The 23,634-nt window shown below is 38.0% G+C and overlaps 2 protein-coding genes across 2 annotated transcripts in view; both read right to left on the bottom strand.

Moving 5' to 3' along the window:
* Positions 1-23,085, bottom strand: part of LOC149146540 (uncharacterized) — a 108,089-nt gene extending 85,004 nt beyond the window's left edge. The window contains exon 1 of the mRNA XM_089449359.1: positions 22,601-23,085. Coding sequence (XP_089305485.1) covers positions 22,601-22,881 — 281 coding nt within the window. The 5' untranslated portion in view covers positions 22,882-23,085. The remainder of the gene's footprint in view (positions 1-22,600) is intronic.
* Positions 12,219-12,975, bottom strand: LOC149146541 (uncharacterized). The gene is made up of 2 exons (XM_089446386.1): positions 12,839-12,975; positions 12,219-12,742 (listed from the first exon to the last, which is right to left on the bottom strand). The coding sequence occupies exon 2, from the start codon at positions 12,728-12,730 to the stop codon at positions 12,314-12,316; it is 417 nt and encodes a 138-aa protein (XP_089302512.1). The 5' UTR covers positions 12,731-12,742; positions 12,839-12,975; the 3' UTR covers positions 12,219-12,313.
* Positions 23,086-23,634: the final 549 nt, after the last annotated feature.

The raw sequence follows: 23,634 nt of genomic DNA, 5'->3' as shown, positions 1-23,634 counted from the left end.
ATCAGTAATTTGGTCTTTTATAGGGGCCCAAATTAGAATTATTTTGACTAATTTTAATCTTTTCTTTTGCATATAGCAAAGTTGCATATGTGATTCGTAAACCACTGTGGATATTCCACTGGACAGTTCGTCACAACAGATATGATAATGATATATTCAAATATTCAAATTTTACACTATTACAGTTATATTTAATTTCTAGATTTATAGATTTTACTGTAATTAGTGCATGCATGCGAATGGAGAAATTAAACAAAAAATTAGAGAACCGCAAAATAAGCTCACACACATAAGACACAAGATATGCTCTCTGGGAAACCCTTTCGAGAGAAAACCCAGCTGGAAGGTGAGGTCGCTTCGCTCTCTTTCTCTGTCTGGAAATATCGCTGCAGGTACAAAGAAGTAATGTTTGTGGCCAGTGCACTCCTACGGTGCACAGATCCTCTTTGTGTGCTCTACCTCCTATCTCTCCTGGTTATCTTTGCTCAGCTATGGAACAAAATGCTCTCGAAAAAATGGAGTGCCTCTTCCTCCTAGTGGCCCAGTTATAACAAAGCTCGATAGCCTACTAGTGGTTAAGTTTGACTACATCAACTCTTAACTAGAATTACAAAATAGACTCTTCTAGTGTCTTTTACATCACAAACACGTGGCTAGCCCCTTTTCCGTGAATAATGGGGGTTGACGCGGCATCCTCTCGAACTATAGGGGTGAAATCAAGAAGGTCAACTTCTGAGTGGCATAAATTTTGCATACGGACTTCAATTGACGCACTTCTTGCTCCGTCGGAAAGGTCTCTGTGTGTAGAATAGCATCAAAAGGTGTTGTGCCCAAAAAACATCGGTTGATGCCTCAAAACGCTCTCGGAAGGTTTCAAACCTCAATTCTCCAAACTAGGTCCCACTAGTAAAAAGGGTCCCGTGAGCTGATTCCTCCACCTTTTCCACTCCAAATGCATCGAGATGGATGACAAACAATATAATGATCCAATTCAGATCAATATCTGTTTAGTATTTAACAATGAACTCAACAACATACACACAATCAAAACCTTCAACACATGTAGACACCAAATATAAGTGGAAACCCATAAAGGGAGAAAACCACAAATTATCGGCTAATGTGAAGGCAAGTTCCTACTCCCCTTATTACATCAAAGTTTTTGCAAGCTTCTACCTATAGGAGGCTGCTACCTCAAATTTCTTCTCCAAGCTACAATTTGCTAGGAAGCTCCTGCTCCGTCTTTTACAGGCTACAACTTGCTCTTTTTCAATAAACTGCCTGAAAGGAAACTACAATCCCCTAATCAAATTACAAATTGATATTTTTTCTTACCTGGTCTTTGTCTCTATTATAAACTCTATGTCTCCTTTCTTTTCAACTAATTATATTCTCTACTTCTCTTCTTAAAATCTACTCCACTTCTGCTCCTCTTTCTTTACTAGGTTGTTCATGAACTCCCTCACACAATATTCAATCTCTAACATTTCAACCTTCCAAAATCACATATTTTATAAACAAACTTTGTTAGTTGTTAGTATTCCACACAAGAATATCAAGTGAACAATCTTGTCTCTTTGCATTCCACTCATTTGTTTCCAAATTCTTTCAATATTTGAATATTAAAATACATGAAATGAATTTTGAAATATTCAAATGACATGCATTAACATAAGCCAACTTTAATGATTGCAACAGCCAAACCATTAACTTGCATCACAACATTAACTTGCAACTTGCATCCTCTTGTATCACAACATTTTTGTGTACCTCTACACCATAACCCTTCAACATACCTCTATCAACTGACCTCTACAACATACCTCAACAACATAACTAGCTCAACAACATAGCCCTTAATATCACAACATCTGAGCAAGCATTCATGATTAGCAACATACCTCTAACAAACTTTTCATGATCAACAATTGTACATAGGGGCAGCAATACATACTCAGCTTTTAAGACACACTAGCTTGTAGCAGTACATTAAACCTTCAACAACACCATATGTGCAAGCACATTGGTGGCCATAACTCTAACAAGCAACATACTCAATTGCTTCACAACATACTCAGTAACCCTTTGCAACATACCTTGTTGCTCAGTACATCAACAACTAGAACATTACAAGCATAATAATCATGCCATCAACTTCAATTGTGGGATACCAATGCATACCTTAACTGACACCCTTTGCCATCAATGACAACTATGCCAACACTAACAAACCACCGGTGCTTGTCAAACTACTGACAAACAACCAGCGAGTGATATCACCCTCTCTCATATCAATTGGTGTATTGTCGCCGAATTTTAACTCTCAAGACTCTAGGCATGGCACAAGGGTGGCAAGTGATGAGACCAAATAACATACTTGGCCTACCATAGCAAGGTTAGCATGAAGCCCTTCGTCGGTAGCCAACTAAAATCGACTTAACCAAATAAGAAACATGGCCTGGAAATTGTTTATGGATATTGAGTTCTCATATAAATACCTCTATGTGAAATATGTTGCATGTTTAATTTCCTTTCTCTATTGCACTTTGGATAATTGACAAAGGTTCTTGTAGTGTGTGTCTACATATGAATTAAATATCTAAATTTCAGGAACATATTGATAGAGTTTAACAGTGCTCAAATTATATCTTTCAAAATCACGCATATTATTAAAGTTATTTGTGGTATGGATGCCAAATCGTATTGTGCATAATTAATGTAGATTACATGTAGGAACACACACACATAAACAATTTTATAATATCAAAATTGTCCTCCATGGATCTCGATTTTTCCGTTAAAACAATTTCATTTGTCCTACTTAATTGCGCTCTGCCAAGATGGTGTTGTAAACACCTAAGAAAATCATACATATGCGTATTGAAAAATTTATTGGCTCGTGCCCTTATTTTATTTTAGCCTAACTATATAATGCAAACATTTGTTTTTAAGATATATTTATCGCCAAATCTACTTTGCATACGTATGAGATGTAATGGCATGTGAAATTGTGTGTTGTCGTGAGAAATTTATTGGAGCAGTGCACCTCAGTTTTCAACAATGAAACCTAGAAAATATTAATGCATAGGCATTCACACATTACCATAGTCATGTTTCATATATATATATATATAGCTTAGGAATAGTTGCAATCGGCTTGAAGCGAAGTCTAGCAAGCAACAAATCATCAGGCACAATAATCATTTTTGCATCTGAGTGAACCAAGCTTGAAAGTAATGGGCTATGTGACACTTCAAACAAGACTTCCCTTCCAAATTTAGGACCCTGAGCTCGCAATGGTATTTCCTCCCTATTGACCACTCATGTGTCAACCACCCCTTTGAACAAAGTGCAATGCAAAGCAGTCAAAATTTTTCCAGATTTCATCATCATCTTACAGCATATAATCATCGTATTGTAATCCAAATTCTGTTGCCTTAGGGGCCTTGATGTAAAAATGATTCTAGTATGTTTATGAAGCCATGTAAAACATCTAGGTAGGCCTGTGATTTTTACCAAAGAGTTTCACTCTAGGGAGGTTTTTACCCTCTGCCAATGATTCGTGTTTTCTAACCCTTATAATTGGCAGAGTCTTTCTCCCAAGCTATGCCCCAAAAGCTAGAGTCAGCCTTGATGGTCAGGTCTTAGGTGAGTCCTAGTGTATCAAGTCTATGTAAATTGTCATACTAGATCATCTATAAAGTGTCACGAAATTTGGTTGAGTCTAGAGCTCATGTTTTAATTGTTAAAATTCCCCCTTCTGTAATGGGTTTGTAAGTAATATTTTTGTAAAGATGTAAAAAGTATTGTCTATAGGAGTTATAAGGAGTATGAGTACTTAATTTTACACCTCAACTCCTAAACTATCTATTTAGACACACTTTGAGTGTGGAAAAATATGTTTAATCCCCTCTAAAGTCATTTTATTTATTTTTTAACAAAAATTGCAAAAATAATTAATAACAAATTAGCGAGAAAATAAAAATGAGGGAATAAAATTTGCTCCAAGAGAAAAATAATAAAAATGAGATCAAACTGAAAAGTCCCATATCCAAGGCAGAAAAAACCCACAAAATATTCGTTGGGCCAAAAGGAAAATATTTTCTCAAGGGAATCAAATTTTTTGGGTCCAAGTGGTTATGTTGCAATAGGGAATTTCAAGAAAAAGATTTTTAAAGATTTTCCAATGGTCCAAAACCACCTAGAAGTCAAAGATTGGTCCATCCAACACATTCATCAAGGAAGTCAAATTTTTCCAAGGATTTGTGCACCAGTTATCAAGGGTTCAAAAAAAAATTTGACAAGGATCAAGCCATGGATCAAGTCCCACTAGCTGTTTTTTCCACTTGGTGGATCTCATGCTCTCATTCTTCTATATAAGGAAGCTCTAAGCTCCTCATTATACAATCATGTAATCTTGAGCTCTTGGTCAATGAAGCTCTGTTATCATTGTAACATTTTTTTAAGTATATAATAAAAAGTCTTTGGGGCAAAATTATGGTGTTATTCTTCAGTGATATGGTATACTCTCTTTAATCTCGTGTTTAATGTTCTATTAGTGCTTTATATTGTTATTTCCATTAGCTCTTGAAGATCCATTGGTGTATAGTTACCTTGCATCATTCTTTAGGTTTGGATAAGCACACTAGGTGGAGCAGATCTATCGGTTTTCGGTTAAACCCTTAGAGTCCTCTATCACTGTGCTATCCAAATCTCTGTGGATCTAACAATTATCTTTCAAGTGTGAAAAAATATTTTTGGTTGATCAGATCTTAGATACTTGGGGATATTCTTGATTGAATCAACCAACTTTTCAAGCATAGAAGTTGAAGAACCCATAGTGGGTCTCTTGAAGACTTGTCTTTTGAATAAGAGAAGGGGTTTTCCTCACCATTTGCTCTAGATCTAAATTAAAAATCTTTTCAAATTTATTTTAGAGCTTTAATGAATAGATTTGCTTCTTAAAGAGCTTGTATTATTGAATTTGTGAATAAATCTTGTGTATATATTTCCCTCTAACCTTGTATATATTTCCATCCATTTGTATATATTTGGTTGGGTTTTTTCTTGAGTTTCTATTGCATATTTGAAGGAGGGTTTCGATTTGGCTTGGATTTATCTCTATATATTGTTTGCAAGATTGGATCTATCAAGATTTGGAAGGAGATCGATTTCTCAAGCTTGGATTAGCCTCTTAAACCTAGACTGCTAGGGTTTTTGGAGAACAACGAAATTTTTGAGGGGCTTCTAGCCTTTCTTGGACGGCCGCAGGGATTTTTAGGGCTTCCTTAGCCTCGAGATCGGATTTTCTCAAGGGTTTTGCCTCTATAAAAAAAATTGCAAACTTTTTAAGGGATTTGATTGGGGTTTTTAGCCTTCATTTTGCTTCAATCTCATTTTGAGCTAGCCGCTAGCTTGGAAGGGTTGTTCTTGGGCATCATGAGGGTTTAAAAAAAAATCACTCATATCAATTGTTTGAAGTCTTTCTTGTAGGCCACAAGCCTCCTAGGCCTCTTTTCTCCTAGTTGCTAGCCTTTTAAGGCTTATTTCATTGCCATTTAATTTTATTGCTAACCCCCTTGGTTTTGGGAGTGTCTCATGAAAAAAAATTAAGGTTTCATCATAGATTCTTGGCACAAAATTCATATTTCAGGGCTTGATACAATTTGCAAATTTTTTAAGGGAGTTGCGTACATTTTTGGCTTATTTTCTCTAGGTCAAGGCCTCTTTTCCTTTAAAATTAAAATTGTGATCATTTTTTGGCTGGCCAAAAGGGTTAGAGGCCTTCCTCCTCAAGGTCGTGAGCTTGTTTGATGACTAGTGGTTTCATTTGTTGAAGGTCAAGAGCCCTTCAAGTTTTTGATCAATTATTTGAGGTATTTGCAATCATCTTTGGTGATTGGTCTGATCTATTTTTGTAGCTTGAGGAGGTTGTTTGTTAGGTGATTCATCATTGTAAGCCTCTTTGAGTTTGGAGAGTCCTTTCCCTTGTCAAAAGGGCTTCTCCATTGTAAAATTATAGTAATAGAGATCTTTTTCTTGAGGGAGATTGGGATCTTTATCCCATGGTATCTTGCCTCGTCATGTAGAGGGAGGCATCCTCTTCCCCTTTTTCTCTTCTCTTAGATCTAGTTTACTAATGTGTTTCTCTTGCATTGTTAGTTTATATTTTGTCTCATAGTTGCATTCATTAGCTACTTGATCCATTGCTTTTGGAATTATTCTTGTCTTTGGTTTCATTTGCAATTTGAAGATTTTAAGTAGTCTCCTTCTAATCTTGTTAGCAATCTCATTTGTCATCATTCACATATGCTTTCATTGTAAAACTTTACTTGTTTTCACTGTCTAACATAAGTAAACCCACCTTAAGAAGTATTGTTAAAGACATTTGAGACATTGTTCTAATTCTCTAATCTAATTGCATATTTTTTGTTTCACTGAGTAACATTTAACTTGCTTCATTGATCATCATTATTGTAAGCTAATCACCTTGTGCTCATAAGTAAATCTTGAATATAAGTGTATTGGCTCTTTTCTATGGAAGCATTATTGTCATTGATTCTCATTGAAGCATTGTTGTCATTTGCATCTGAGATCTAGTTTGCATCTTAAATTTACCTCCAAGCATAAGCTTGGTTGATAGAAAGTTAGGATCACCTTCTTCATATCCAATCTGAGAACCTTGACCCTTACTCAACGATTAAAATGAGTGACCTTGTAGTTCTCTTGTGGCAATCCCTTGTAGGAACGAAGGCACTTGGGTAGTTAGAATTCCTAGATCGGTATCATTAATGAGGCCTTAGCCTCCTTCCCCAACAATTATTTCTACAACCTTGTTTAAGACTTGCTTCCATAATTGAGGAGAAGGCCTTCACCATAGGGATAGGCATATAAATAAAATCAACCAAGATCTTGGATTTCACATAAGTAGATCTTGAATCATCATTTTGCATCTCAATTGGTTATTCTAATTGGTATTGTGAACCTATCTATTACTTGCAGATTTTACATTGTTGTATTTGTCGTTTTCAAGTCTATTGTTCATTGAATATCATCTTTACTTGAAGTGCAAGTTTCTATTTACATCTGCAAGTATATTTCTTATTGCTCATATATCCAATCATTGTAATCTTTTATGTATCGTACTAACTTGGTTTTGCGGGATTACTCATCTTGTAATTTGAGATATAATTATTTTGTGCAAGTACTTCAATTTGTATTTGAGCATTGTCATTAAGGCACTTATCTCTCACCCTTTATCATTCTAAGTGTCAAATTGATCTAATTAAATCTATCTCTAATAACTTACAATGCTCAATAATAATAATTCACTTGTCAATTAACATTAAATCAAGCTGCCTGGAGGAGTAATTATCTTTCCCTTGGTCTCCTAAAACTTCTTGTTCCAACAAGTTTTCCTTTATTTTTATCCTTTAGGGACTACCCCCCTTAGCTTGTCTAAGAGAGAGCTTAAACAAAGTGAGTAGTGAATAGGTGACAGCGCCTACTCTGAGCGTTGCGCCTTAGGTGTACACTTTGGGCAACAACACTCCCTAGGTAGGAATGGCTAAACAATAACCCTATTAGGTGTTTCCAACCCTCAAGGGGAAATAACATTTCCTCAGTCCACCATTCAATCAATAGGTGTTATGCAAATAATGATGGTAATGGAGGGGAGAAGACTTCATGGCCAAGTGCCATGGTCAAAGGGACCAACGTGATGGAGATCTACATCCTGAGTGTATAGATGTGAGTGTTGGAAAAAGTAACTATGTTCAGCCTTCAATAATGTACTTGAGTCATTATGTAAAGTACTTGTCAAAAGAATAAAGAAAAGAATTTTCATTATTAATATTATGACTTGTCAAAGCATGGGTTTCATGCTTGGGTCACCATGTTTTAGGTCAAAGTCCCCATTGAGGACTTCTAGGATTTATTCTGAATCTATAATATTATTGTACATTTAAAGAGACCCTTCTTGGGCTTTTGAATCATGTAAAAAAGTTTAGTATTGAGTCAAATATGAATTATGGAACCTCCACACCATGTCGACCTAGGGGAAGATCAAGTCGACCTAAGACCCTATTCAACCCCACAAGAAGCATATAAAAGGAAGGACATCAAATTCATTTGGAGCATCACTTCTCATCAAGTTTGAATTCTCTCCACTGGGCAAAAGTGTGAAAATCTTGTTGTTGGGCAAAAGTGCGAAGTGATAGCTGAGAAAATCTATTGCCAAGAAGCCGAAATGAATGTGAATTTGGGTGAGTCTAAGCAGTCAAGGAAAATCGAAATTTTGTTGGAGGTCTCTCTCTGTTTCGTGCTCTGGATTAGGAGATCGAAGTCTTCCAAGTTGGACTGTTGTCGGAAGTTGTTAGTTGTTGCAAGTTGCTGCATAGTCAAAGTTGTTGGGAAGAGGTCGATCTTCTAGAGGCTGACTTGGTATGGAGGGAAGGTTTGGTCTTGGTCTAGGGTGAAGAGTCTCAAAGAATACTATTTAAAGGAAGAATTACTTTCACTGGGTTTTCCCCTCGAGGGGGGTTTTCCCCTAGCATGTGCCTACATCTTGTATCCATTGTTTTATGTAATGCTGCTTTTGGTAATTGCTTGATGAACTAAAGAAAGAAGACATAAAGAATCGTAATAATAAGAAACATCACAAGTGATTATCAAGATCGAGAAAATATTTACTGCCTTTTTTATCTTCCAATATGGTTTCAAAGCTTTCGTGAAGAAGAAAAAGGCAAATCCATTCATAAGCACTGTCTCAAGGAAATTGTTTATTATATTCAAGGAAGATGTCTAACTCAATCAAGGGTGAAAAAAAGCTTGAGAGAGCATCTAACTTCAAATCCTGGAAGAAGAGGATTGACCAAATCCTCAAGAAGAACAAGGTGATGGATTTGGTAAAAGGAATTGTAAAGAAGCCTACAAAAAAGCCAGTGATGCCGACAAAGCGAAATTCAAGGATTTAGAATTGGTGGCCATGATTCTATTCGTAGAAGGAATAAAAGACAATCGTGTCCCATTCCTAGCGAACATCAATTATGCTTGAGAGATGAATGAAGCCTTGTCGAACTTGTTCACTATTATGAACATTGGTCATGTAGCAAGTTTGAAGAATGAGCTGAGGAATACGAAAATGACTAAAGAAGATATCGTGGAAACCCTCTTTGTGAAGATAGCTAGATTCAAGGATGATCTCTTGGAGATTGTTCCAAAAAAAGATAAGTATCTCATGCCTTTTCAATTTTGGGTTCATGTATTAATTTAGTTTTGATTATGTTAAATACTAAGCACCATTCTCCCTCTATTGCCTTGATTAGGGAAAACATCTGCAAGAAGGAGGATCTCTCAAGACAAGTTTAGTCGAGAAACAAAAGGAAAAACATCTGCAAGAAGGAGGATCTCTCAAGATAAGGTTAGTCGAGAAACAAAGGGAAAACCTCTGCAAGGAGGAGGATCTCTCAAGACAAGGTTAGTCAAGAAACAAAGGTATGTTTTGAATACATTGATTGAAAGGATTATTCATTTGATAATCTATTACTAACTTTGTTATGACTAGTTGTATTGAATCCTAGTGATTCTTGTTTGGGTGATTCATCTCTTGATAAATCTACCCACCCCACTCATATACTTGATAAACTATGGATAACCCTAAATAGGTTCTGGAAAACCCTAACCGAAGGGTATGCTAATATGAATGTTTGAAATCCTAAAGCTGCTAAGGGTGATTGCAAAATGCTAGTTGAAGTTTTATTGATGATGTCTTGTTTGGGATTTTGGTGTGATCTGGAAATCCTAACTTGTTAAGGTTGAATGATGAGGTCTAAAATCTTGAACCCTTGAAGTTTTGGTAATGTTGGGTTTGCTATGTTTCTACATTGGAACCCTAGCTCATTAGGTTTCAGTGGAATGTGTCAGTAAGACCCTTACATTGTCTTAAAAATGTTATCTTTGGTATGTGTGTGTTTGTCTGATCAAACCCTAGTGTAATCAAATTGATTGTGTGTCTAACTCTTATTTGATATTGTTGTGAAGTTGGGTTTGACTAACACTTGATATGAAATGTATTTGCATGATGATGAAATCTAAGCATGTATAGATATGTCCCTTTGGTTGAAATCCTAATTTGGTCTAGGTCAAGCTGTATTAATGTTGTTGGACATATGATATGCTTATGTGTTGTTATGAATTCCTAGATACGTGTTGACCTAGTCATTGATGGTCATGAGTTTTAAGATTTAATGGAAGTCCTTGTCTAAGATTCTCGGACTATGTTGCCAGGAAACATGGGTTCGGGGACGGGTACGTCATTTTTGGAAACAGGGTGCGTGGGTTCGTCGGGGGTATATATATATATATATAAATATTATATTTTATATATTATAATACATATGAATTTGTATATTTTTCAACTTTAAACAAGAAAACTAAAATATTTATGATTTAAACTTTAAATATTTAAACATGCACATCATTGAACATTCAACATTCACAATGAAATTTCAAAATTTCTAGTTTGATATCAAGTGCAAATTGGAGTTTACATATTAATAAGAATCATGATATATGTCCATTGTCATACTACATTCAAAATTTGTCTTGAGGCATCTCCAAACAAGAACTGGGAAATTTTAAAATACTAAAATAACAATATCTAATGGTGAACAATGGCTTCCTCAAGCGATGTCATCAACATCACTTAAATCTTCAGTTAGCATGCTCTCCAGGTAGGGATGACTCTCATCTTGAGGCTCTTGCTCATCCATAGCAATTAGAGGTAGCTTAATAAGGCCATCTGGTTGTATCTCCTCGTCCACACACATAGCATCGTTTGTGTATTGGTCCCATGTCTTGAAAGGACCCTCGTATCCAGGGTCTTTTCGAGATATGAGACGAAGAGTGCTATGAATGTACACTAAGTTCTCTGCCTTCTTTGAGCCCAACATATTTCTTTTTACTAAATGGATAAAGGCATAACTACTCCAATTCCTCTGGCAAGATGAAGAACTAGCTACCCAAAATATTAGGGGAAGCCCATTAAATTAATTAAAAAATAAAATATAAAAGCTAAAATGAACCCCAAAGAACCCAAAAGAACCTGATTTTGGGGTTCCAAGTACCCATCATCAGGGTTCTCCGTACCCGTCAAGACAAAAGAACCCAATTTTTTTTAATGAAGAACCCGGTTCTTATGGGTTCTTCTCAGAAGCACCCGAAACCGAATCCAGTACTTTGGGACGAGAACCCGGGACGGGTTCGAGAACCCCACCCTCGGGTTCGGGAACCCATGCAACATAGTTCTTGGATGATGATATCTGGAAATCTAAGGTATTATAGCTAAACCCTAGTGAAGTTAAAATTGTCTAATATGTGTGATATAACAATCTGAATTCCATTGGATGATCATTGGAAATGAAAATCTAGGTTTTTGCAATTAAATCCTAGTAATGACATTGTCTAGTGTGAAATATATCAATCCAAGATCTATGCATGTAACGATTGTTGAGATTGTGGAAATGGAATTCTAAGGTTTTGAGTTAAACCTTAGTCAAAGTAAATCTCTGGAACATGATGATTTGAGATTTGTATAAGATTGTTGAATTTGTGAAAATGGAATTCTAGGGTTTTGGAGTTGAACCTTAGTCGAAGTAGAAATCTCTGATGAATGTTAACTATATGATAACTTGAGATGTGTGAGAGATTTGTTGAAATGTGAATTTTTGGTTGAGATTGATGATTGCTCAAAAATCGAGGGTTTGTAACTAACCTTAGTAGTAGTTGGTCATGTTAGTGATTGATTGATGGTTGATTGAAAATCTAGGGGTTGGAACTAACCCTGGTGTGGGTTGGTCAAGTTAATGACTATGTTGTGAAATCTAGGATTTGTATGAATCCCTAGTAAGAAGTCTAACATATGTAATTTGAAAGATTGTTAGACAATGTTGCATTAATTGTCGTCGGGATTAAATCGACGTGGGGAAAAAATCGAAAAAAAAATCGTAAAAATCGGGAAAAAATCGTAACATACAAAAATATTCATTTTTTTCAATTTTTTTAATATCTAAAGCATCTACAACATAAAATAAATACATTGACACATAAATATGATAAAAGAACTAATATATAAGATGTTTAATATCATTTCTAGTGCTACATCACACATAACAGTGAATCATGTCTTGAATAGTAAGTCCTGACTCATGACTCCCAACTCAGCCTCAAAATATCAACAAAAAAATATAATAATGTATCTCACGAGTCATAATGTCATATACAATTAAATGAACCAAATAACTAAAGTCTAATACTATTGATTTCCTCTACCCCTCTTGCGAGAAAATGCAATAACTTTCCCTTTCCCTCTAGATGTAGATGCCGGTGGAGTTGGCAATGGACTCTGCTGTGCTCTAGAAGCTGAAAAACTAGGAGCTATAGGAGGTAGACCACGTCCTCTACTGGTGGCAGGGGTAGCCCGGGTAGGTGGTGTCACCTCCTCCTCCTGTTGCTCTGCCTCCTCCTCCTCCTCCTCCTCCTCCTCCCCCTCCACTACCTCTTGCACTAGCCAATCATCAGCAGACTCCATGAGAGGCCTCTCGGCCTCAACCCTCCCTGCAACAATGGTGTCAATCCCATCCAATGAGATGGCCTCCATATCAGGTGTCCTCTCAAGTTGCCTCACCCATAATCGAAGATTGTAGTAAACGTAGACCATGTCATAAGTCATTAGGACTCCAACCTGTACAAAGATCATGAAATACTAATTATAAAAAAATATATAATGTTTAATGAATTCAAAAAATTATTGGAAATTTGCAATATTTTAAGTCTTAACCTGTTGCGCTTCTTGTTGTGTATTTTTTCAAGTACACTCCAGTTACGCTCACATCCTGAGAAGCTACATGTCTGGCTGAGGATTAGAATGGCAAGCTTTTGTAGAAGGGGTACCCTAGCACCATACATTCTCCATCATGCATCTACAACAAAATTACAAATAAAATTTTAAATAAACATAAGAAAAAAATGAAATTTGAAATTTGAATCAAAGTATGAAGTTATGAACTTGAAGAGACAATGAAACTTGAAACAAACTAAAAAATACCTAGCATTTTAGTCGTCCTATCAGTGACGGCCATGTCAAAGCCAAATGTGCCACCTGCCATCCTGTATGTCTCAATTTCTTTGGAGATTTCTATACGTTCTGTTGGAAATCGCACCATCCTCTAAACACAGGTTAAGAATCCATCCATGATCTCAGCATCAAATACGAACCCACATGCGTAAGAAAATGCGGGGTTCAGATAGATCCCTGCAGCATGAATGGGACGATGGAGTGTGTTGTTCCATCGTTCATCAATCACTTCCCATAAGAGGAGTTGTCTCTGAAACCCCTCATCTCCCTTATCATCATAGTAGGCCCAAATGGATTCTTTCGCCCTGTGCATGGCCTCATACAAATAGCCCATTGCGGATTTCTCACCATCAACTAATTGAAAAACCTTTACCAAAGGTTCAGTAACAGTGCACACCTCCTACACTCCCGCCCAAAAGTCTTCCTGGTATGAAACTAGTCTGCATATGGCCTCTCCCTCTGGTTTGCGGCTTATTGTCAAAGCACGCCACTCCTCTGAAAGAAGCATTCTCTTCACATCCCACATAGAATTCAAGAGGGATTGAAGAGATATGAAACTGGTGACAAACCGTGTAATGGCGAGGCACACCAACTCTTTGTTGTTGGTGAATTTTCTCATCAAGCTAAGCATAGATGTATGATTATATATAAATTTTGTAATGCTTTTTGATGACTCAACAATATCTTTGACAAAGGAAATTTTCCATGTGTCCTCCAACATCAAATCAATACAATGTGCAGCACAAGGTGTCCAAAATAAAGTAGGATGCCTCTCCATAAGCATCCTGCTAGCAACAACATAATTTGCAGCATTGTCCGTTATGACTTGGACAACATGTTCTGCACCCACCTCCAAAATAAACACATCCAGCAAATCACATAAAGTTTTTGCATCTTTGATATGTGCAGATGCATCAACAGATTTCATAAACATAGTCCCCTTGGGACAACTAACCAAGAAGTTTATAAGGGTTCTCTCCTTTTGGTCAGTCCAACCATTTGACATCACAGTCCATCCTGTTTGTGCCCATGATTCCCTAAACTCCTCCAATCTTTTGGTGCAGTCAACCTTTTCATTTTGAAGAATCTGGCCTCTAAATTCATGATAAGAAGGGATTTTGTACACTGGGCCAACATATGCAATAGCATCAACAGCAAGCTGAAAAAATGGATTATTCCTTATAACGCTGAAAAGAATATCACTCCAAAGGAGAAATTTGGCCAACAACTTACCAGCTTGTTCTTTCTCAGTTTTTTTAAGCATTGAAGTGATAGATGGTTGTGAACCAGGCGTGGTTCTAGGAACAAAAAATGATGAGGCAGCTATCGGGTTGGTTGATGCTAAAGTAGAACCAGTGCCACTTCCTTGTTCACCTGAGCCTAACACAGACTTTGTTAGTTGCTTCTTCATTTCTGCTTTGGCCTCTCTATTGTGCTCTAAATTTTCCAATGATCTCATGGCTTTTCGAATGATTTTAGGATTTGTATTTGTGCAAGGCCGTACATCAAATCCAGGAATTTGTGCAAGGTGATACTTCAATCTGTACACCCCCCCGACATATGCTGCCCACACAACTTGCAATACAAGTTCATTTTATCAATCCCTCCATCGGGATCACCAAATTCCCACGGAAGGTCCAATTTACTTAGCATGTTTGACTTTGAACTTTGAACTTGAAGTTGAATGGTGATTCGATGAACCTATGGCAAAATAAGGATTACAATTTACAAGTTACAAACTTACAATTTACATTGTACAAAAACTAAAAAAAAAATTACGTACATGAGTAACATAAGTTATAACACCCCGGATGCAGGTGGTAATTAAGGCGAGTTTGGTGATGAGACGGGGCGACGGCGGGCGAGGCGGCCACATGGCCCTCTGCAACCATCCCAAGAACAACATGAGTGATATTCATGGCACCTCGCAGGTTGCATTTAATGCCTGCTCTAGCCGAGAAAAGGCCATTCCCTGCATAACTATGGAACCGAAGCACATTTCAATCACCTTGCCCCTGTTTCACTGTGCTTGCCCTCCGCAAGCGGGAGAGCCGACTAAGCCAACCAATACTGAGCACAGATGCTGAATTGTGTGTTGTCTTGACCTGGGTAATGGCTTCCACCATTCCCATACAAACCTCTGCAACTCGGCTCTTGTCCCTCAGCACCCTGTAACCTCTGCTCAAAATTCTACTGTCAATTCCTCCTCCGCCCCCCTGACTCTTCCACTGCTCCTATCTCCATCATGGTTCGCCACCGAATGCGCAGCCGTCAAGGTGGCACGCGAGGTGGTAGCTCCCGCTCTACTGCTTTGCATAGCCACAATTCGGCTTCCCCTTCCTCCTCAGCTGAAAATCCCCGCCATTATAGTCTTGCAGGTCTTTATCCGAATACCAAAAGTGGTAGAGGCAGAGCCTGCCTCCATTGCTCTAGACGCGACGAGGCGGCAATCTGCACTGCTACCTTTCCTCTGCCTCCGCATCAGGTCCCTCACACGACGCAGTTCCGGTTCCGTAGCACTCTGAATTGCCCGGTCATTGTTGCCACCGTCTCCATCTCCATTTCTGAAGAGACTGAGCAGCACATTCCCATGACTGTGTCCATGGAGGAGACGAACAAAGCGGGCCCAAGCCGGAACAGAGACAACAATGACGAGCTGGAAGGTAATGGAGGTCGGAACAGAAGACATGGGAAAGCCATTGCTGGCAGCTCGCATGATGACTTGAGCGTTCCAAGTGACACGCGGGCCATGGAAAGCCGTCTGGAGGACACGTCGAGCCCACAGGTGGAGGCTGGAAGCAGGGAAGAAGGACATCAGGAAGCGGAACGTGGCGACGCGGACAACCCGTGGGCATGTCCAATCGTGGAGGAACCTGTTCCAGCTGACCTTGAGGCGCGTATCACTTCTGCCAGGTGGCATTTCATTTAGTTCTGGGTCTAGTTTTTGTCTTGCTTTTGTGTCATCAAGGTAATCTGCTGGTTGGTTGGTCTAGTCAGGACAATCTGTTGTTTTTTTGGGTGGTTTTGTTGTTGTTTATGATGGGTTCGTCTCATCAGGAAAACTGTGGTTTAAATCTGATTATTTTTTGGACAGTGCTTCTTTTGGACTAGTTTCCCCTTTGTAGGGGCAGTCTCAAACAATTTTCATGGTTGTGTGTTGATCAAGGCCGAGACCCTTTACTGCCCGGATACTCTGTAACTATTCTTGTATCATATCAATAGATTAACCTTACTTAGAAAAAAAAACATAAGTTATAAAAAAACACGTGGAATTTTTGACAATTTAAGAAATTTTAACAAACAAAATGAAAAATCAAATGACAAAAACCCCATCAAGATTCAAATCAATTCAAAAATATTTGATAACCCATTGAATTCTTTTGATAAACAATGGGTTATCCAGATTCCAAACCCAACCAAAAACATAGAAAAAAACCAAAACAAAGTTACAAAACACAAAATGTTGGTGCCCATACCGGTTTGATGGAGAAAATTTGTCTCCTCCTTAGTTATCACTCTGTTTTTCTCCTCCAATCAGCGGATTCAACTCCCAAACGACCAAGAGGTCACTCCAAGAGTCCAAAACCTCGTCGTTGTCGATGTGTCGCTGTCTGCTGTGCAAATGAATTAAAAAAATCGTGATTTTTTGTTATATAATGCGTTGTTGGAAAGGGCCACGATTTTTTCAGGTTGAACCGCAATTTTGATGAAAAAATCGCGATTTTTTGAAATAATCGCGATTTTTCGAAATAATCGCGAATTTTTCATAAAAAATCGCCAAAAATATCGTTATATTTATCGGGTGATAATATCGCCGATTTCAAAAAACCGCGATTTTACGATGCAATTGCGACTAGTGCAACACGGTTGTTAGATACTTTGTAGGTCTATATTTGTGAAATTGTTTCTAGGGTTTATTATATGTTGAAAGGAAGGAATGTCAGACCTTTGGAAGTAACATTGAAACTCTAGATGTAATGAAAGTTGAAGTAGTCTAGGGTGTATGACTAAGTCCCTCACAGGATGTTGAAGAGTATGTCTCTTGTTTATAATTAAGTCTGGGGATCTTATATGTATATGAAATGCTTTCGAGATTCTCATATGGTTAGCATCATGCTTCTATAGTTTTGGTTGTACTTGTTATCTAAGTTGTGCAAGTACACAATCTTCAACTTGGTGAGGATGCTCGATATGACAAGCATGATGTGGTTGATGATAACTCTAATGAAATGGTTGGAAGCCACAAAAAGATTCTCCTATTTCGAAAAAGAAGAAGTTGATCTCCCCGAAAAAGCATGAATAGAAGAGATCTCCCTAAGATTAAGAGGAAGTTCGTATAAAGAGGTGCTTCCTAGTTGAGATGCAGTGACAGATATGGTTCTTTGCTTCATGTGTCATGCCCTAGACCAGGACTAACAGCCGTAAGTCTGAGTGAAGGCCATGAGCAGTAAAAGGAAATTGGATAATGCATTTTGAAGTGTTGTTGAAAGGAAGAAAGCAAGATTTGATTGAAGAATATGTCGTTGCATATGAAGTAGTAAAAAATTGTATGATTGACGAATCTTATGTCAAAGATTCAGTTGATAGTCCTACTATGGAAAGTTGAGAAGCAACATTTGTTGCCTAGAAGACCCCGGAGGTTAGTATTTGATTATGTACATGTGAAAGTACGTTATTGATTAGGGTTGTGTTTGTACAAGTGAATCTCTCGAAGGATTTGATAGCATGTAGGTTACTAATCAGTTTGATTGGGAGAGATTAGACACTCTTGATCTGTTATCAAGGAATGTTGAGGCTCTGCGAGTGAAGCAATGTTTGGGCAAATGTATCGCTGACACTTTGTGTTGATGTTTGGGTCCCAAGTTCAAAAGGTGGCATTGTTCATTAAGCTCTAACACGCACCTGGATTTTGGGTTGGCGGTTAGCAAGTAAGCCTAATGGTACCTAGAGGGGCTGAAAGATTGAGTACCTTAGTCCCATTTGGATAGATTTCCCTAGTCAGAATCCAGTCCATGGCATTGTGGTGCCTAAATTGTCGAGCAGCTAGTTGGATAGATTGCCCTGGTCAAGAATGTAGTCCTTGGCAGTGCAATGCCTAAAGTTCTCCATGTTTCATATAGTTTGAAATCTTCCTTTGTATATGTACATTATGAATACCTCCCTATTTAAGAGGGAGCGTTGGAAAAAGTAACTATGTTCAGTCTTCAATAATGTACTTGAGCTTTTGAATCATGTAATAAGGTTTAGTATTGAGTCAAATATGAATTATGGAACCTCCACAACATATCGGCCTAAGGGAAGATCAAGTCGGCCTATGACCCTATTCGACCCCACAAGAAGCCTATAAAAAGAAGGACATCGAACTCATTTGGAGCATCACTTCTCATCAAGTTCGAATTCTCTCTATTGGGTAGAAGTGCGAAAATCTTATTGTTGGGCAAAAGTGTGAAACTCTTGTTGTTGGGCAGAAGTGCGAAGTGGATAGCTAGGAAAGTCTACTGTCAGGAAGCCGAAGTGAATGCGAGTTTGGGTGAGTCTAAGGAGTCCAAGAAAATCAAAATTTTGGTGGTGGTCTCTCTCTATTTCGTGTCCAGGATTGGGAGATCGAAGTCTTCCAAGCTGGATTGTTGTTTGAAGCTCTTAACTGCTGCAAGTTGCTGCATAGTCGAAGTTGCTAGGAAGAGGTCAATCTCTTGGAGGATGACTTGGTGTGGAGGGAAGGTTTGGTCTTGATTTATGGTGAAGAGTCTCAAAGAATACTATTGAAAGGAATAATTACTTTGACGGGGTTTTCCCCTTGAGAGGGGTTTTGCCCTGGCATTTGCCTACATCTTGTGTTCATTGTTTTATGTATTGTTGCTTTTGGTAATTGCTTGATGAACTAAAGAAAGAAGAGATAAAGAATCATAATAATAAGAAACATCACAAGTAATTATCAAGACCGAGAAAATCTTTATTGTCTTTTTGATTTTCCAACAATGAGGAAGGAGCAATTGTGGATGCATGAGATACCAACCCAGCCTTTGTTTTTCCACCCTTCTTGTGTGTCCTTTACCTTTTCCTGATTTTTCATTGTATTATTAATTAGCTCAAAGGGTTAGAGCTTGCTTTGTATGATGTATAGTGGTCATATTTCCCATCAATGATGAGGTAATTCATTTCCCATCGACGTTGGGGCATGCAAGGGTTCCTTTCATGGTGTATGGGAGCTACATATTGCTCATAAACCTGGTGATGGTGATAAGGGATGGGGTAGGGCTCATGCTATGCTTTTTTAAACTTGCTAATGTGTATAACCCAACCATCTTTGTATTTTAATATTTTTTCTTTCATTTTGCTTTTGGCCAATATATGTTTTTTCCTTTTCTTTTAGTTGCATCAACCTCTCAGGGCCAATTTATGCACCCTACCTAGGTATGAGGATGTATGGGTGCCAAATCCCAGAGAACCAATGATCGCCTAAACCTGAAGAATGAAGGTGGGTTTTGGGGCTTGTGATGTAAGATGGAAAGAGGTAAATATGGAATCGAGATTAGATGGAACATGCTATCGCAATCAAGGCTTCCTAAGTAGTGCCCCTCCTACAACCATTTGGCCATTAGGGAAGGTCCCATTGGACTAGGATAGAAGATTAACCCCCCCCCCCACCCCGCCCCATTTAAGGTGAGGATTGAGGAAACAAGATCACAGTCAAAACCCATCCTTCTACTTGGTCACCCCATAATCCATGCAAAAATCCCAAAGTACAAACAAGCATAAGCACCCAATTGCAAAATTAATAAAATACCCTTTGTTTGGACGCCCACCTTCGTTCATGTGCTCCTACAAGATAGGTGAGAAGTCATATGATTAATGCAAGTGGTGGCGATGAATAGTGGCACGTCATTGCTAGTGGTGGTTGTCAAGAGCTGCTCGTTGGTTAATTGGATACGAAGTGTGGGAGAAAAACTCTCCTGTGATGTCACCCACTTTGGTGGATAACAAGGACTTTAACATTTGAACTATAATAATAATTAATGTTCCACCAAATTTGAAGGACTTGTGGCAAGACCCCCAAATTCCAAGGGGCATCACAGAGGGTGCGCCAACAACCCCAACATAAGGACTGCAAGCCAAACATACATAAAAACAAAAAAACAAAAACAAAATATTTAAAACTAAACGAGAATTTTATCACAATTAAAAAAATCATTGTCTTTGAAACTTTGGGTTTTACCAATGACTAAAAATTAAGGACTTAATACCCATTATAGCTGAACACACAATAACCAAAGCAATAAAGACATCCAACATGTTAGCTAAAGCACCAGATGCCACCATGATAGTTAAGGGTGGTGTCTCCTCCTAATTATGCTTTGAGGACCAAATGAGACCTTCAAAAGATTCAAATCCAATAGTAGTGTCCCATCTTACATTTGCATAATTATTTGGTCATTCACCTTCTAAAATGGGCCAAGGAATACACAAAATCTTGTCACTATTGAATGTGCATTGGTGCTCATCAAAAAGACATGGCTTGCGTCACCTTGTTTTCTTAAATGCTTGGCCTATATGATGCAAACATTGTTAACCCAATCCATGTCAAAATTGATGTGACCACACTACAAGAGAGTTTGGTGGAACGTTGCTTGGCAAAAGTGGAAATTTTCTTCATTTCAAAGCTTAGCCCACTCAATGCAAACCTGGTTAACCCAATCCATGCCAAAATTGTTGTGCCCAACCTAAAGAAGAGTGGAGGGGAACATTTCAAAGCAAAGGTGAATTTTTTTTCACTTCAAAGCTTGTTGTTCAAAAAAACCCAACTTCCACCTCCTTGATGTACTGGTGGGTGAAAAAATGACAAAAGAGAGGGTTTGGGAAAGTTATATAAAGAAGAAGTGGGATGAGTGAGGGTAGTAGGGCCCTCACCTTGTTTTAGGTGAAAAAATGAAAAAGGTTTGAGGGTCTAAGGGACCATTGATCCTAGCACATAAGGCTATTCCCAAAATTCAAAAATTCCAATAGTTAGCATAAATAGAACTTTCAAAGGCTGAAATGTTGATGTCTATCAAATCAGCATAATGGTAATTCAAGTTCTCACATATTTTTCTCCTGCAGAAATGAATAACATTGACACAAAGATAGCACTTTTCTTGTATTGAAAACTTTGAGTTCACAAAAAGAAAAACTTTTCTGACATTGGAAACCTCTTGTTCACATAATCCTAACTTCAACTTCCTTAATGTGTTCAAACTAGCGTGTTGTTCACATAATCCTAACTTCAACTTCCTTAATTTGTTCAAACTAGCGTGTTGTAGACAAGGAAGGACAAAAGTTGAGGTTTGGCACGATTATATAGAGAAGGGAAGCAAGGATGATGATGGACAGACCCTCACCAAAAGTTGAGGTTTGGCAAGATTATATAGAGAAGAGAAGCAAGGATGATGATGGACAGACCCTCACCTTGCTCTAAAGGAAAAACAATTGAACAACCAAAAAATGTTATAAATATATGTGTGTGTGTGTATGTTTGTTTTCGTTTTCTTTTTTTAAATGTATTCTATAAAACAACCTGTAAGGAGCATCCTAGGACTTAAGACTAACCCCCAAGTATCAAGGAGGTCTATTTTGCAGGGAACGCCCACAATAGTCCCTAAGTGCGAGGGGCATTCGCAATGAAGTCCCCAAGTCTAGTATGAATAAGGGAAGATTCCAGTGAAGCCTCCAGGTTTAGGATGCATTGGGGACACATCCTAGAGTACCTCCAAGCATCAAGGGCGTTCCATTTTTTTTACACATTTATTTGCAATATCTTTTATTCAATATTGTTTCATTAATAGAACTTTAGAAGCATGTTTGAAAGGTTAAAAAAAAAGTAAATAAAGGGTTGAAAAGAAAGCTCTGATTATGAAATATATATCTGAAATACATAACTAACTGCAATTCACCAGTTATGACAGTAAATCACCTTGCAGAACCTCAAATAATTATATTTGAAGCACATAATGAAGGTTTTGAGGACAGATTAACCACTTTTAATTCCCCCTTTCTCCAGCTCAATAAACCAAAACCGGCAAACTAAGTGTACACATAAACGCCAATATCGACACAGGCATGTAAATATAGTTTACAATACCCGCTTGTATGCATTTATGTTCCTATCAGTCATTTGTTTAGTTTCCTCGCTTCCTCTCAAAAGCGGAAAGCTGGTGGGTTTTGCTCCGAAGCACACAAAACCCACCCTCACAGAAGCACTTTCTCAAAAGCCGAAAGCTGTTGAGTTTTGCTCCGAAACAGACAAAACCCACCCTCCCAGAAGCACTTGGCAAAACACGAAAACACCAAGCTCATTAAAACAAAACATAAAAAATGGGGGGAAAGATGCATTCAAGCCCAAAAGCTTATGCATGTTAATATGAATACAGATAGAAAGATAAGAAAGTAAACCCACAAATAAATCATTTGCTGTGGAAAGTAGAAACTTACCAATGCTCAACGACGATCTCTCTGGTCTTCTTGACAGGGGCAGTGGAGCCATTATTCTCCAAAACCGCTTCAGCTTTCACTTCTTCTGAGAGTTTCTTCTCAGCAGGATCAGGCTTGGCTACAGACCTTCCACGACCAGCCTTGGCTTTCTTAGTTAAGGGCTTCTTATCTTCTGGCTCTTCTTCCTTTGGCTCTTCCTCTGCAGTAACTGAACTCGGCTTCTCCTCCTCTTTGGGCTTGGATTGTGCTGTGGCGCGTCTGCCTCTCTTCTTGGGAGCCATTGGAGCTTCAATTCAGCAACTGTTACTTGCTTTTCCTCGCTTCGAAAGGCAAAACCCTCACAAATGTGCTTCTATCGTAGTGGAGCTCTGCTTCTAATTATTGTGCTCATATAACTTTTCCCTCCAAAATCCACGGACCTGGCCTATCGAACGAACGTAGAGCCTCTGAGCCCCTCAAGCCAAGGATTCTCGTGCCGAAAGACCATGCCGTCCTTTCGTCGACGTGGCATTAGACATTCCGCTATCGACCGAACGAATAAAGCAACGGTCTGGATTTAATGCTTCCATTATACACCATATTGAATGGTATTTTATTGCAAAAGGGAAACAAAATTCCAAAAGTAACGGTTTTTTTTAATTTTTAATACATCTAATCCTCCTTGCATTGCGTTCCAATCCATAGCGGACCGAGTGAATGATTTGATTACAGGGGTCATATCAGACTGCAGAATCCATAAAGAGGATGAACGACGCGTGCAAAGAGTATAAATCACTGTATATGTTTTAAATATGGTTGATAATGGTAGTAAAATGGTTTTTTATTCAATTGAATTTGAATATGTTTAATTGGAAATTATTTGTTGATTTTTTTTTAACAATTTTTTATATTATAGAAAATGAGATGATTTTAGTGTGATTTTTTGGAAGTTTTTTGGTGAGTTTTTTGTTAAGTTTTTCTAAAATTTGGTAGTAATTTATTGAAATCACAAGTTTGATAGGTAATCCCTGCAAAATCAAAGCGTCTTAGGGTTT

Source organism: Pinus tabuliformis, chromosome X (assembly GCF_031772625.1).
Source record: "Pinus tabuliformis cultivar Carrire ecotype Pingquan chromosome X, CPIR1, whole genome shotgun sequence".
Lineage (NCBI taxonomy): Eukaryota > Viridiplantae > Streptophyta > Pinopsida > Pinales > Pinaceae > Pinus > Pinus tabuliformis.
The sequence above is the reverse complement of the archived record's forward strand: the minus strand, read 5'-3'. Positions and strand labels throughout refer to the sequence as shown.

Coding starts and splice junctions, on each gene's coding strand:
- LOC149146541 (XM_089446386.1), bottom strand. CDS start 12,730: ATGACTTATGACATGGTCTACGTTTACTACAATCTTCGATTATGGGTG.